This window comes from Pagrus pagrus, assembly GCF_965226575.1.
Source record: "Pagrus pagrus genome assembly, chromosome: 19".
Taxonomy (NCBI): domain Eukaryota; kingdom Metazoa; phylum Chordata; class Actinopteri; order Spariformes; family Sparidae; genus Pagrus; species Pagrus pagrus.
The window spans coordinates 15,259,404-15,272,396 of record NC_140203.1 but is presented as its reverse complement, the minus strand read 5'-3'; the positions used below and the strand labels follow the sequence as shown (position 1 = coordinate 15,272,396).

Here is a 12,993-nt window from a genome sequence, read left to right as displayed (position 1 = left end):
GTGTTACATGTGTGTATTATTGGTTGATTATAGATGTATTAATGTGCAACTGGTACTTTAATGTTAACATTGGTCAAGGCCGAACTGTTTTATTTGGTTTGCTATGACAAGGCATCACATTTCAGAAATGTATCATGTGTTTTGTATTCTGTAAATTATCTAGTAATTAGCTGTTATATAAAAGTAATGGAATACAAGTATACAGTGGTAGGATACTAGGAAATAAAAATACTCAGGTACAAGTGAAAATGTGGAAAAAAAATAGAATAAAGCTTTTTGTGGCTCCAGAGAAAGCTGCATGCAATCTGATAATTATCCTCCAGTGATGTCACTTAGTGGCTAAGTTGCATTGTGGGTAATGTAGGCAGCAGGCAGGAGCAGAAAGGCAGTCTGCCAGTCTAACATTGCACTCCTATAACACTGTTGGACCCATTGTGAACAGTTTAAAAACAAATGATCAAAGTCAATATGGCAGCTTCAGAGATATCTCCTTTTTTCTTCTTCTTTTTCAAAGCCTGGCGCCTAAATTATCCACACTGCAACCTCTGAGTGACGTCACTGGAGGCCATTTATCGGACTACACAAAAGGCTTTAACTATTTTTTTCACACATGCGGTAGATTCAAGACATTGATATGTAAAATTGGTGGAGTTACCCTTTAAGTACAGTAGTTTTCCATCACTGCTTGGAAGAATACTGAGTTTACTCTTGGCTTGAATTGAAGTTTGACATTTACATATGAATAGACACGAGTTTGCACATAACATAGTCACCCTTCATGTCACGACAGGAGAAACCACTCATATCTTTCAGTTGAAGAGGCCTCTGACAGGCTCATCTTGAAACTCCTTTTTAAAGTTCAAGTTTCACTTTTCTCAGTTTCGTAATTTCTGGTTTGGAAGATAAATTACTCAGAATATCATTTACTAACAAACTCACAGTTTACTGTAAAGCTCAACCTTACAGTTTTTCTTTTGTTTTCGATAACTAACATGCATTGGTCACAACTTATGTCACACTATCAAAACTCTTCACACAGTCAGTGAAACAGAAGTCTGTGTGGACCAAACTGTGAATCATTTTTCATTGCTTTCACACAAAATGATATTTTCCAAAATCTATGAACACTTTTCTCTTTCATACTACAACACTTTATATTGACAGTATATTTTCCAAATGCTAATACGCTGTTTTCAAAACTGTCAAAAACACATTCAAAACAGAATGATGGCAAATTTCATGCGTCTCTCTAACCACGTTGAAATACATTGAAAAAAGGAGCATTTACAATAAAATGAAACGATAGGTAATGCTCCCTGTTGTTATGGTTTGAGGGAGTTTTGGAGGTGAGGTTAACTGTTTGGCCAATATGCATGTTGGTAATGCAGACTGTACGGACAGTTCTGAAAAAGTGCCCTCACTATTGACAAAACAGAAACTAAAATCTAACTTGTGGTCAGCTGTGACTAGAGTAAATGAATTTACAGAACATATGATCAATGTTGAACGTGGGTTTGGAGGGAGCCGTGTTTGCAGGACACTATGGAGTCCCTTAAAAGTGTTCCCACTGATCCTACTGTGTGTAAATTAGAGGGAATACTTCAGTTGTTAGACTGGCTTAAAGGGGCCATTTTGTGTCTTATCTAACAGGAAACCATTTGTCTGTGACCCAAAATGAACTGCTTGACCTTGTTTGGGACATGCTGTTAGTGTTGAAACTGTTGCAATCCAGCCCTGTAATACACTAAACTTCAAGTATTTTAATTACATGAACATTTCCTGTCTAATTTGATTAGGTTCAACTTAAAGTGTCACAGTTTTTCTATATTTTTCATGTTGAGTTAACAAAATTAATAAAATCAATGCAGGCTTAAACATAAACCTTGTGTTCATTCAGTTATTACATATAAAATTAAGGGGAACTTCTACATAAAACCACTTGAATAAACACATTGTTAAAGTCTTATACATAAAAATAATGCATTTCAAATAGATTGTCTCCTGTAATAAAACACACATCTAGTTATTTAAGTAATACACATTTACTTAAAAGACTTAAATGATAGATAAACTTTGTATTTAAAGTGACCCTTAAAATTGGACTTATTGTAAAAGAATTAGAGGGGAAAATTACATGTAATAAAAGTACTTAAAGTCACTAACTTAGGCAACTTATTTTCTGAGTGTAGTGTGGAAAAATCTATCTGGATTAGCTTAACACAGCCATCAGGTATGATCAAACTCTTAAATCTGAAAATAAAGAAAGTGGAACAACAATCAGAGCCCAAGTGAACAATTTAAATAGTTTTTATTAATAATGATTTTCCATTTGCAGCACTGTTTTTATCTCATTTTCTTAAAATGCATGATGTATACAGCTAGCCTTCAGTGGACAAGAGGACATCAGTGTGTGTGTCTCACACACACAGCACACCTCACAGACCTCCCCTACACACTCTGTTGCACAGGCTAAGAGCTGCCGCCTGCGCAATGAGACGAGAAAATAAAATAATAATTAAAAAAAATAAAACTTTCACACACATAGGCAGACATGTACAAACTCGTTTCCTTCTGTAGCACGGCTCGATGTTCCTGAGGACCACCACAGGCAAGAAAGGAACACAAAAAAACAAAAAGTGCAAAAAGCTGAGTGAGAGATGTTGATCAGAGGCATGAGGGACAGAAATCAATCAGCCTGGTGTGAAATGATCTCAACATAATCACAGACTTATCTATGAGCTCAGAGGTGACTTCTCCCCTTTTTTTTTTGCAGTGCTTTCCAACCAGAGACTCTGATTGTCTCAGTATGAGATGGGAAGACTGGTGATAGTTTGATGCCTCTGAGGCTTTCCTCTCAAAATTGATCACCTTGGAGCTCAAATGGACAAACTTAAATTCACATCAGTCACCACAGACTGACTTTGTTTTGGGAGCTTTAATCAGTCAAATAATAAAGTAAAACTATGCGGATAACCTCTGAGATGAAAAAAATGTGAAAGAAACAGGGTCAAGCGACTTTAACAGGCCAATTTAAACATTAACATCGAAGAAAACATCCCACATTTTGAGATACATCATGTAATGTTTTATCTTCACCTATACATTTCTATCTACAGCAGCTGTAGTCAGTAGATCGTTTCATTATTCATCCAAAGACTGCATGATAAAAGGTGGAATGGAAACTTTTGTGTGTATTGGCAAGGACACAGCGCCCCCCTCTGGCCAAACAGATGTCTCAAAACACACAACTATCCCACAGACATGTGACTCCCTGTGGTCCCTCAGCTGTTTCAAGTGTTCCACCTGACTCATCTGGTCTGCCGTCTGCTTTATCAGAACAACAGTTACTAATTGGGAAACAGTAAATTGGCTCCTGGTTAACATTCACTGTGATCCACAAAAGTCTGCTTCCTACTGCCTTTTATAAAAAGGTAGAGAAAAAAAAACCAAAACAGAAAATAACTGCCATTCGATTGTCTCACACTCATGAATCCCGTTTTTCTTATACCAGAAAAATCACAAAGCTATGATTTCACACAAAGAAAGCAAAAAAAGCAAACACATTTAGCAGTGAAACAATCAAAGTATAATTAACAGTTCCTTCAAAAAAAATAATAATTTAAAGTCATTTTTTTTTATTTTTAAAAAAACGTGAAAAATGGAAACATCTTATTCAGAGTGATCAGCTTGTGAGGCTGTTCAGTCAGGGCTGGTCGAACGCAACCCTCAGTCACTAGCATCATAACAGCCAAACTGTGTTCCCTTAGATACGTAAATCACACTTTACTTCACAACACCATCACCACCATCATCAGCATCATCTTCGTTATCATCATCATCATCATTGGTCACTCATTTGCTTTTTCAGACATTCATGAGAACATTTCACACTCATCATTAAAGAATAAATACAAGTGAGAGAGACACGCTTCGAACTAGGACCACAGAGGGAGCAGGGATGAGATCTTGGTTTCAGTCAAACGGCTTTGTTTGGGAATTACTTTGACAATCACCGTCAGCGGACTACAGCCGTCAAGGTCAACTGTGTCAGTCATTCAGTGCAAAGTACGAACTAAAGATAAGCCGTTTTAACACAAGAAGACGAAGCAGCCTAAAAATCATGACGAAAAATTTGTCCTCTACACTTCAGCCAGTCCTCACATGACTCACTAACCTGGCTGTGCTGTATGTGACTAAGAATGTGGTCAGTTGCAAAGGTAAGACAAAAAGTCACAGGGTAATGGCAGACTACACACAACACACATTGGCCAAAGATATTTGAGAACAGTTTTGAGTGTACTGTATAGTTGGAGCTTTTTGTCATCAGAAATCCTGAAAAAAGTGGACAAAAAACTCCCTCCAACAAACTCCAATTAGGAAATATCTGAAATGTATCCAACTGCTGTTTATACCATTGTCTGAATCAACGTGAGCACAGCGAGATGATGCAGACATGGCAGAGAATGAGGCTTGGTACCTGACGAAGACAGCAAGGACCAAACGGAGGTGCAAGCTCGAAGGGACAGAGAGAGAGAGAGAGAGAGAGAGAGAGAGAGAGAGAGAGAGAGAGAGAGAGAGAGAGAGAGAGAGAAGGAATAAGTAAGGGAGGAATGGATTGGAGATGAATTCATGAAAATGACTGGAGTGCTTGGCAGAAAGATGGAGATAAAGGCTTGGTGTAAAGGTGCTGAGCAAATGGAAACTTGGGAGAACAATATCTATAAGACGACCCAAGAAAGAAACAAATAAGACGGCTAGAAGACAAATTAAGGTTAGAGTGGGGCTAAGGAAGGACCAGAGGAGACTCACAGGACAGGAAGTTAGGAGGATAGCATCCTAGAAAATGTGATGACAGCAGCCTCGCCCAGTGAGACATCAACACAGACTCTTCCTGCACCTGGCAGGACGAAGGCGCCAGTCGCCGGGCAGATGATTTTTCAGAATAGTATATGAGCTCCCAAGATTTAGGCCAACGTTACCAGGGCTACTACGGCAGGGACGAGTGAAGCTGAATGAAGGTAGAAGAGGGATCCATGTAAGATACTATGTGTGGGCCAGGGCCTGTGAATCTGGGAGGTGAACTCACAGTAAGGCACAGTGCTCTGCTTGTGGTTGATGATGCTCACTCGTGTTGCTACAACCTCTGGAGGGTGACAGCTACTGCAAACAACAGACAAAACATCGATGACAAAGCACATTTTCTCTTCTTCTACCGTTCTGTTTCGGCGCACTTCCGCCTTGGAATCTTTGGATCTTTCGGCTCTCTTGAATCTGGCACCGCAATATTGTTTAAAACACAAGTCCTCGATGATGTGGTGCTTCTCCTTCTTCAGTCAAGAAAATACTCACACACACACACGCGCGCACGCACACACACACCCTACGATAGGCAAAATCTACCTTTAAAGGACCAAACCTGCACAATACAGCCACACAAACATACTGTACGTCAGCATGTGGACAAGTCCTGTATGTGGAAATAGCCCCATGTATTAGCCCAGGGTTGAATCAGTCCGATCACTTAACTTTGTATTCCAGCAGCTGATATAAACTGCTTACTGCAGTTTCAGTTTTGAGGACTCCATGAGTTTCTTAAGCACGGATTTGGATACATGTAAAGCAAAAACAACCTGATACATCTGCACGAGAACAAAAGAGAAAGCTTTAACAAAAACATAAATTAACTAAGACTTCTTAAATATGTAAACAAACACTACAACTTAAATATATTTGGTGTGATGCAGACATATTTAAATACAAAGCTTTGTTTTATATCAGCACTCGTGTGGTGCGGCTGATTATTGCACTGCAAGCGCTGGAGCCCTATTGCACTTTAGTGAACCTCTGAGCTTCAACCACTGGTCTAATTTGACTTCTGTAACCGTGGGTTACGTGTCAAAGGCTTTCCAAAATCTCTCACATCCTTACGTTGTTCCCTTTAAAAACAAAACTTGGTGTCCTTTCTTCATTTTCATGTCAAGTTCTAAGAACAAGGGTGGAAACAAAGCTGTAGTTGTCACACAGGTTTGTCACTGCTGGCTGATTGTGCAGGTGAAGTCGACATTAGGGGCTCCACGCTTTCACAAAAACAATCCTGCTGACGAAAGAACGAGCCGAGAGACAGTTTAGGCCCTCATGAGTCCCTTCGTTGTCCAACACCCATTTTTTTGTACTGAATCCATGCTCTTCCTCAGCATTCTTTAAGTCTGTGGTCATCTGTAGTTTTCAAGTTTTTGCATTCTGGATGCTAGGCAGCCGGTTTTGTTCTCCACATCCCGCATAGCCAGCTGTGTCCCACAGCAACACATCTGGTTCGATGGACCAGGATGGACAGGTGTGGTCGTTTGAGAGACCTGTGGGGGGGGGGCGTAAAGATTGTGTGGCTATGAAGGGTGGTTTCAAGTTACCAAATAGACCTGGTTACTAGGTTTGTGCCTCTCTCTGTGTTTGCTGAGGTAGCGAGAGGAGTTGCCGGGGAGATTGCAGGAGGGATGGATGAGTGGTGCTGTGTGTGTGTGTGTGTGTGTATGTGTGTGTGTGTGTGGCGTGCATAAGACTGTTTTAGGGGTCGCAAAGAGTAAAGTGGTTTTGGGAATACAATGTGTACGTGGATGTGTGTGTGTGTGTGTAAATGTGTTGGCATGGAGTGTGTATGGCTATTACTTTATATGCATTTGTGTATATGGGGACAAGGTCCTGCATTCTGCTATCCTGGTCACACAATATTGTCTTCTTCTCTGTGTCTGTATGTGTGTGTTTGTGTGTGTGTGTGTGTGTGTGTACATGTAGTGGTCAGCCTGGTCATCACAATTTGTGTTTCCCTGACAGTATGGAGCGGTACAGCTCCTCGTCCAGCTGCGCATAGCGCCCTCTGCTGGAATCCAGGAAGTACAGTCTGTCTGACACTGCGGTGGGGTCAAAGCCGTCCCGACGCAAGTCCGTCTTCTGAAACTTAAATGTTCCTGAGAAAGAGACAGAAAGAGAGTTTATGTAGGTATTTCATTTAGCCAATTAAGCTGCAGTTTAGCCGTTTTAGAGTTACTGTATTTTAATGTCTGTCAGCTGTCCTAATGCAAAAACTCCCCAAAGAACAACAATGAATATCTGAATATCTTAATCTTTACAGCATGTTACCTGTCTTGTTGACCTCCGGAAGGAAGCGAAGGAACACAGGTCTGGCGTACGGAGGGAGCGCCTTCTCCATGTCCTTCACAAACTTCTCCAGGTCGGTGGAGTGAGACGGATCAGCGATGGCTGCCATTCCAGCCTTTCCTTCGGCTCCTGTGCAAACAGAGAAGGGCATGTCAGAGGATTCATTCTGTGGAGGTTTGATGTCAGACACATTTTTGTGAGGCCATGAATGCAGTGTTCTAGTATGTGTTTGATGTATAGAGTTATCATATTATTTCATATAATATATATTAGTGAAGTGACCCAGTTCTATATTAGAAGATTACATTTTTTGAATGGGACGCGTTGATGTCACTGCTGTCTATGAATGTCTGCACAGATCCATATACGTAGCAAAAATAATAGATCACTGTTTTAAGTCAGACTCACTCAACCTAATGTTACAGGTAGAGTGGCGAAAAGCAGTTACAAGAGTGATGTTGGAGTATATTCGTCACAAGTATATAAACAAAATGAATGTGCCGTGTAAGCTATGTAACATTAATCATAAGGAGAAAACAATGGAGACATATAACAGGCAATCTCTCATCACCTCCTTTGCTAGCAGTGTTGCATCGTGTTGATTCCACCAGGGAGGAAAGAATATTTGCTTTGTTATTCATTTTATATATTATTTAATAATAATTTATATATGAATCCTTAGTCACTACTTTACGAACACTGTGGCACAAGAAACTCATATGTTGTCCGCTATGATCTGTCTGACTTGTAATCTTCTGTAAGTTGTCACTGTGCACACCAAATTAGTATATATTATATTAATAAAGTTATCTAATCTAATCACAGCAACTGGAAAATGGCAACGGGGAATTGTCCCTGCTGTCACTCAAGTGCAGCTCAGCTTTATATGTGATGACATTTCAAACTGGTTTAATTAATTTAATTAAATTTAAGCTTGGATACTGCAGCTGTAATCACTTCAGCATTGAACACAGTTTGGTGACACTTTACTCTCAAATATTCATCAAGCAAGATTTTACCTGGTACTTCCACTCCATACACAACTACATCTTTCATGTCTAGCAGCCTGCTGAGAGTTCCCTCCACCTCGGTCGTCGAGACGTTCTCTCCTTTCCAGCGGAAAGTGTCTCCTGTGCGGTCCTTGAAGTACATGTGTCCGTTCTCATCCATGATCAACACATCACCTTGTAGGGGGGCGAAATATCACATTAGTTTAGTCGGTCAGCAAAGAATACGGTGAATAACTCCAGATGTGTGTGTGTGTGAGTGAGTGAGTGAGTGAGTGAGAGACTAACCAGAAAGATAGGCACTGTCTCCCTTCTTGAAGACACTATTAGCGACCTTCTTGCTGGTTGCTGATTGGTTGACATAACCATCAAACCTCCGAAGAGGGTCGTTCTGAATGATCCTGCCCACTAGCTGGCCAGGCTCGCCTGGAGGGATGGAGACAGAGAGATTGAAAGAACAGAATAAAAGTATATTCTTCTTAACATAAAGAGCAAAATCATTTCATTTAATATTCTTTATTTACAAGGAAAAACATAAACTAACATTTATGTACATTTGTCAATCATAGCAAGCCAGCTTATTTATTAATACCAGTAAGTTGAAAGACTCCCTCCCTAAAGCCCCCATGTATCTGTATGTACATTGAGGCTTACCAGGTGTAGCGTCGATGTTCAATACATCTATATAATAAACCTACCGGGTTTACAGGGAATGCAGACACCATCAGGTCCCCTAATGAGCTCCATGGTCTCTTCATCAACCCTCACCAGTCTGATGGGGTAGATGAAGGGCAGAATCTGACTATTGAAGCCACACGCTCCAACCTAAAGCACAGACAACAACAAAAAAAAAACACAACGGTTTAAGTTTGGTAAGATGAAAGGCAGACCAGTTCCAACCAGCCAAAAAGCTGCAGTGCTGATGTGAGTTGTGTCGATAAGAAGCTACCAAAACTGAGAAAACAAGATTGGGAAGACAGGGACTTGCATGGTAGATTCAGTTGCACCTCAAATACACTGAAATCTAAGTCAGTCTGAATGTGTGCGGGCGCTGACTGGGATTTCATGGCGCTCTCAAATGCACCTCCTAAACTCAGAAAAAAATATACCTGAATGGCCACGAAGGTTGTTTAAAAAAGGGAAAGTCTGTATTTTTTTCCCTTATTTTTCTTTGTTGAAATACATAAAACAACACCTGTAATTATTTTGTTTTCACTTAGAGCATTTTCAATTATTAGATGCAAAAAATCAAAACAGCATCACTTTAATTTCTCCACAGACATTTTAATAATAATAATAAAGACTAAAATATCCCTAATTGAATCGATACTGAATCAAATCGGAAAGGAAATCGAAACAGAACCATGTGAATCAGAATTTAAGGAATTTGGGAAATCAAACACTTGAGCTGACAAAGAAAACTGAGGAGGAAAATCATTCAGGACACATTTCTACCTTGTTGTCAAAGTTGCCCAGGCTGCAGTTGCACTCTGTGGCTCCGTAAAACTCTGCGATCTGCGGTATATTGAAGCGGTTCATGAACTCCTCCCATATAGACTGGCGTAGACCGTTGCCCAGTGCCATGCGCACCCGATGTTGTTGCTCCGTTTCCCGAACCGGCTGGTTCAGCAGGTATCTGCAGATCTCGCCAATGTACTGTACAATCTGGAGGAGAATGGAGCAGGATGGCAATGAGAAACAAATAGCTTAGTGACAAATAACAGCTTCCCTGCCCACTTATTCTGTGGCAGTGATTTATAATCTATATTATGCTTACAGTGCAGTTGTATTTGACACAGTCATCCCAGAAACGAGAAGCAGAGAACTTCTTTCTGATGACTACAGTCATGCCGTGTAATACACACTGGCCCACTCCCACAATGTTACCTGTAGACAAAGAAACAGGAGCCGCCAGGGTCACTGAATGCTCGCTCAACATGTAAATATTCAAAGACATAAAATAGAATAGAATTTTTGCTGTCGAGTGGCCACTATCTTAGGCTGGTTCATCAAGATGAACATTATGAGAAACTCAAATGACTGAAGGGACTGACTTTAGATTTTCTGAAAAGGGGAAAATTTGCGTATTGCAACTTTAAATCTCAACTTCAAAATCACACACAGTTACAGTTTTACCTGCAGAGTGGTAGAGTGGTAGGCAATCATACAACACATCATCTGATGTCATCCTAAAGCCGTAATACACCAAGGCTGCCATGCGGTAGTACCTGAAAACCAGAGTGGGAGGAGGCAGGGCAAGAAAAGAAAGTCAAAACAACACCAACAAGTTTTATGTGTTTCTCTTCCATCCTCTCCCAACAGTATTTACGCTGCACATGAAAGTTACAAGGATCAACAAAGCGAGCAGCTGCAATTCCTGTGAGTCAGTTAGTTAGCTGCATGGCTCCTTCCTACCTGCTGTGCACAACAATAGCAGCTTTAGGCATCCCAGTGGTTCCTGATGTGTAGATGTAGAACAGGCGATCTGAAACAGACAGCAGAGAAATGAAATAAATGTTCTGCTAAATGCTCACTTCCCATCAGCCTTGCAGGAGTCTAACTGATGGCTTTGATCCTTAATTAGCAGCCTATTCACAGTTTTTATCGCAAGCTCATTTAGACTAAGTTACAGCTCTGAGGGATGGGGCAAAACAAAGCAGTTATCTCACTTTTTTGCCTCAGGAATACAGTGTGTAAAGCAGGTGATATCCTGATGTATCCAAATCTTTACATAATTGGTTGTAGATCTAGATGGCGGGTGCCTGACATCATAAAAGAAGTACACTTTAAAGCTCTGACATGCCGCTAGAGAGCTGGACCATGGTGGCTATATGCTGCCTCAACTGGCAAACGCAAATCAGCTGTGTGTTTGTATGTGTACAGAGGTGACTAAGCAACAGCAGTGCAGTACTTATGGACATTCACTCTACACAACATACTAAATGTGTACATACACATCTCCAAGCCCATCTGAATGTGTCCTCACTGATCTGATCCTGATGCTTTTTGGTTGCCATCTGTCCAGATCACCAGAGGCACAGAGGCCGCAGGGTTTATCGCTACAAGAGCCTGTGTGGCTGCCGAGCGAGCAGGTAAGTCTTGAGTAGGACTGATATTTCAGTATTTTTAGGCTATATCTCAATATTTTGAAATCTCCTCAGAAGCACTTCATAAAAGCCAGGACTGAGTGACCAATATCACATTTTTTGACCAAATACCTTGATATTGATTTTTGCGACAATAGCCAAGAGTCGATTATTGGTACTTGGATAAGTACTTAAATATTAACACTCGGTTCATTAAGGTTTTTGATAAATAATCATAAGTAATGTGGATATAATGAGTAAGTGGATAAAGGCAAGTATATTTACAAGCAAAACAGTCTGATAAGTTCAGAATATTTATCTTTGTATGACTAGCTGTCCTTGACTGAACCAAGGCACTAATAATAGAGGGCTATAGTTTTGCCATTATTTAAAAATATTCAATTTCAGTTACCGTCTGGCTCTGTATTTATTTGTGGTCAAAAACATATTAAATATGATAAAAACAATAATATTTATAATAATCAACACTGAAACTGCATTTCGCTTAATATACCCACATGTAATGTATGAAAACATGAAAAGACAAAAAAAAAATAAAGTCACCGCAATGCAGAGATATTGCTCGACATTTCAGCTCGGTAAAAGTGTTTTCTTTTCTTTCAACATGATTGAGTGATGTGATTTATTTGAAGGTGAGTCATTGCTTGGCTCCAAAAGTATTACTCACCACTCTTCAACAAGTCTGTGCCGTGCGACTATCAGTAAAAGCAAACAAAAGCCTTTCTTCGTTGCTCTGGTTAGAGCTGGCGCTGAACTTTTGGTTGCCGATTCATTATTGCCCGAGAAATACACCTTGAACTGCTTGGGACTATTAACATTTTTGGGAAACTTTGATCCGGATGGTGATGGGAACTTTACTTTGTTATACTATTTGTGTGACTTGTGATTTAATTTATCAAGTTTGTTTGCACTAATTTATGGTTTAATTGTGACTTAAAGTTACATTTCATTCTCATTTGATTCAGTTGTATTGTTTTTAACTAGAATTATAATCCCTAGCCAATTGGTTGTTATATCCATGTATTTATTTGTTACATTTTGTTTTACAATGTCAGAAAAGCAATGTTATAATGAACCCTGATGCAGTTTTACACATAAAAAAATGATCCCGGTCTCTTCCACACAGCGAGTATTGGTACTTGTATCAGTAGACATTCAAATTCTGGCATTGGAATCGAAATTTGACCTGAAAAAAAGTGGATCTGTTCAACCCTAGTTCTCACCAGTGAAGCAGCGTTGTGGCCTTTTTGGCAGATGAGACGGGGCAGCGTCCAGCAGAGGCTCTAGGCACTCGGTTCCCTGTGGGACTCGTTTGGGGTCCCAGTCTCCACAGCAAAACATCTGTACTGCCTTCCCCATTGAATTGTGGATCTCACACACAGCTATGAGAGAAAGAGAGACACATTACCATAAATTAATTTCTCTATCCCAATTTACAAGAGAACTTTATGTGGTAAGATATTTAAGCTCTCAGGGATGAGAAGAAAACATGGTGCAACAATAGACAAGGAAAGATGTGTCAGGCTGGGTAACAGGGATCAGAGTAGATTAAAATTATTTTGGGTGTCTGGATGCATGATATGGATATCTGAAAAGATAACTTAATTTCACAGTTTTGTATTTAAAAAAAGAAGTTCCTCACCTTCTCTAGGTCTAAACTACTAGTAAGGAAGGTAAGACATAGTGAGCAAAAATGTTTTTTTCTCCTCATCTCTGAGCCCTTGCGG

General features: G+C 40.0%; 1 protein-coding gene across 2 annotated transcripts in view; it reads right to left on the bottom strand.

Annotated features, from left to right (window-relative positions):
• Window positions 1-2,289: 2,289 nt before the first annotated feature.
• slc27a4 (solute carrier family 27 member 4) overlaps window positions 2,290-12,993 on the bottom strand; it is a 22,817-nt gene continuing 12,113 nt past the window's right edge. For both annotated transcript variants that reach the window (XM_084383874.1, XM_084383875.1), the window contains exons 5-14: window positions 12,490-12,648; window positions 10,575-10,644; window positions 10,296-10,387; window positions 9,937-10,046; window positions 9,615-9,824; window positions 8,858-8,984; window positions 8,448-8,585; window positions 8,172-8,336; window positions 7,135-7,281; window positions 2,290-6,962 (exon numbers count right to left, since the gene is read on the bottom strand). In XM_084383874.1, coding sequence (XP_084240000.1) covers window positions 6,805-6,962; window positions 7,135-7,281; window positions 8,172-8,336; window positions 8,448-8,585; window positions 8,858-8,984; window positions 9,615-9,824; window positions 9,937-10,046; window positions 10,296-10,387; window positions 10,575-10,644; window positions 12,490-12,648 — 1,376 coding nt within the window. In that variant the 3' untranslated portion in view covers window positions 2,290-6,804. The remainder of the gene's footprint in view (window positions 6,963-7,134; window positions 7,282-8,171; window positions 8,337-8,447; window positions 8,586-8,857; window positions 8,985-9,614; window positions 9,825-9,936; window positions 10,047-10,295; window positions 10,388-10,574; window positions 10,645-12,489; window positions 12,649-12,993) is intronic.